Source organism: Cyprinus carpio, chromosome B22 (assembly GCF_018340385.1).
Source record: "Cyprinus carpio isolate SPL01 chromosome B22, ASM1834038v1, whole genome shotgun sequence".
Taxonomy (NCBI): Eukaryota; Metazoa; Chordata; class Actinopteri; order Cypriniformes; family Cyprinidae; genus Cyprinus; species Cyprinus carpio.
Window position 1 is genome coordinate 15774706 of NC_056618.1, and position 2312 is coordinate 15777017.

Consider the following 2312-nt stretch of genomic DNA (forward strand, 5'->3'; position numbering starts at 1 on the left):
GTGGTTTCAGTATATGAAAACCACCAGAGAAAATCATCACCACTCAGTATTTCTGTAAGAGGATTGTTTAGAGTGACTGAATCTCCCTCCGTCACTGATATTTCATCTGGATCACCAAAACACACACAAAACAAACAGGGTTTGCCATAGATTAATACTGTTAGGCAAATTTAGGATGGTTTATGAATGTTAATAGATATTTAAATTTGAAAATAATAATATTATGCAACAGAACAGACACACTCTCTGGATTAATTATTGCATCTTTAATCTAAAAATTTAATTCATATTTAACTCACTATGGACATTGAGAAAGAACATAATCCCCTTCATATAATTGCTATATAGTTCATAAACTCCAAAGTTTGTGATTCTGGTATTTGTGATGGTCAGAGATCCAGTTTGTTTGTCCAGCTTCAGTCTGTCTCTGAATCTCCCATCAAGAACATCATCATACACAGTCACGCTGTCGGCACGTTTATTGATTTCAGCTATTAAAGTGTTTTCACTTCGAAACCTCCACTGAATCACATCATCATCCATTATTTCAGTAAGACCAGAGTTTAGAGTGACTGACTCTCCCTCCTTCACTGACACTGACTTCACTGTAACACCAAACAGAAAGAGAACAATCAGAAACAAGGATTAAAATGTTAATTTTATGGTTTACTTATGTAAATAGTTTGAAGTTTAAATTTGAAATAAATATCAAGAGCAAAATGTAGTTGGATTATTAATTGCATCTTTGTACTGATTAATATATAAAACAGGTGAATATATATCTATATATACTTACTATCAAATACAGTGATTTTGAAACACTTTCTCACACTGTTGGTCTGTAGTTCATAATGTCCAGCATGTTCATGTCTGGTGTCTCTGATGGTCAGAGATCCAGTTTGATTGTCCAGCTTCAGTCTGTCTCTAAATCTCCCATCAAGAACATCATCATATACAGTCATGCTGTCAGCTCGTTTATTGATTTCAGCTAGTGAAGTGTTTTCATTTCCAAATCTCCACTGAATCTGATCATCATCTTTCATTTCAGTAAGACCAGAGTTTAGAGTGACCTTATGTCCCTCTATCACTGACACTGACTCCACTTCATCACCAAACACACCTGAAGAACATTTGTTTTTACACATAAAGATTTAAACTCTTTTGATGTTGATTTTTATGAAGCTTCACTAAAATACTATTAAAAATTTAAATGAATAACATCTACAGCAGCACAAAGACAAAAGACGATAAATGAAAAGAGAATTATAGTTTTATATGGCAAAATAACTAAATTGAATGCATTTTAATACAACTAACTCTAATGCTGTTGCTTGTTTGAGCTTCATATTTAACTGAATCAATCACTATTGAATAACCTGAACAACTTGAATTCAAACTTGATCACAAATTAATATCATGGTGTATTTCTATATGAGAATAACAGTTAATGTTAATCCTCTCTAACTAATGTAATAAGTAATTTATTATGTGACATCAGAACAGAAGCAACTGAAGCCATAAAAAAACACATTTCAAACTCACCAACCAGACGCCACAAACACAAACAGAACAAAACTAATTTGAGAGACATTTTCTTCATCGGTTCACTGAAAAACCCACAACAGTGATGCTTAAAATGTGTGAATACACTCACGACTGAACTGTGATATTTATCAGGTTGAATCCTCCCTCAACCGCAGTTAGTTTCCGCTCACACATCCATCTCCTTTACCATCATGAAAATCAACAAGCTTTTGCTGATCTTACATTTTCAAATTAATTCTGGGCCTGAATGAAAATAAACTAAACAATATTATAAACGCATTTTAGAGTGGCCTTTTATTGTGGCCAGCCTAAGGCACACCTGTGCAATAATCATGCTGTCAATTTAGCATCTTGATATGCCACACATGTGAGGTGTATAGATTATCTCGGCAAAAGAGAAGTGTTCACTAACTCAGATTTAGACAGATTTGTGAACAATATTTGAGAGAAATAGGCCTTTTGTGTACATAGAAAAAGTCTTAGATCTTTGAGTTCAGCTCAAGAAAAATGGGGGCAAAAACAAGTGTTGCGTTTATAATTTTGTTCAGTATATTTAGATTTTTATTTAGATTTTGAAAAACAACAGTGTTGCTAGACTCCTGAAGCTTTTCATATTCTAACTCTTCTCCATTAAAGTTAAAACAAACAATATTATGTCTAAAATGTAACTCAATGTTAAATGTCTTGTTTGTTGAACTGTTGCATAAAATCAATATCACATTTGCAATTATGCTGATGTTGAGGAAAAGAGCGTGCTTGCTCGTATG

At 33.2% G+C, this 2312-nt stretch overlaps 1 protein-coding gene across 1 annotated transcript; it reads right to left on the reverse strand.

The window, feature by feature from the left end:
- Positions 1-279: 279 nt before the first annotated feature.
- On the reverse strand, positions 280-2062 carry LOC109047476. Its single transcript, XM_042749515.1, has 3 exons — positions 1543-2062; positions 797-1120; positions 280-605 (listed from the first exon to the last, which is right to left on the reverse strand). Exons 1-3 carry the CDS (start codon positions 1598-1600, stop codon positions 280-282), a joined length of 708 nt encoding a protein of 235 aa, XP_042605449.1. The 5' UTR covers positions 1601-2062.
- Between the last annotated feature and the right edge of the window lie 250 nt (positions 2063-2312).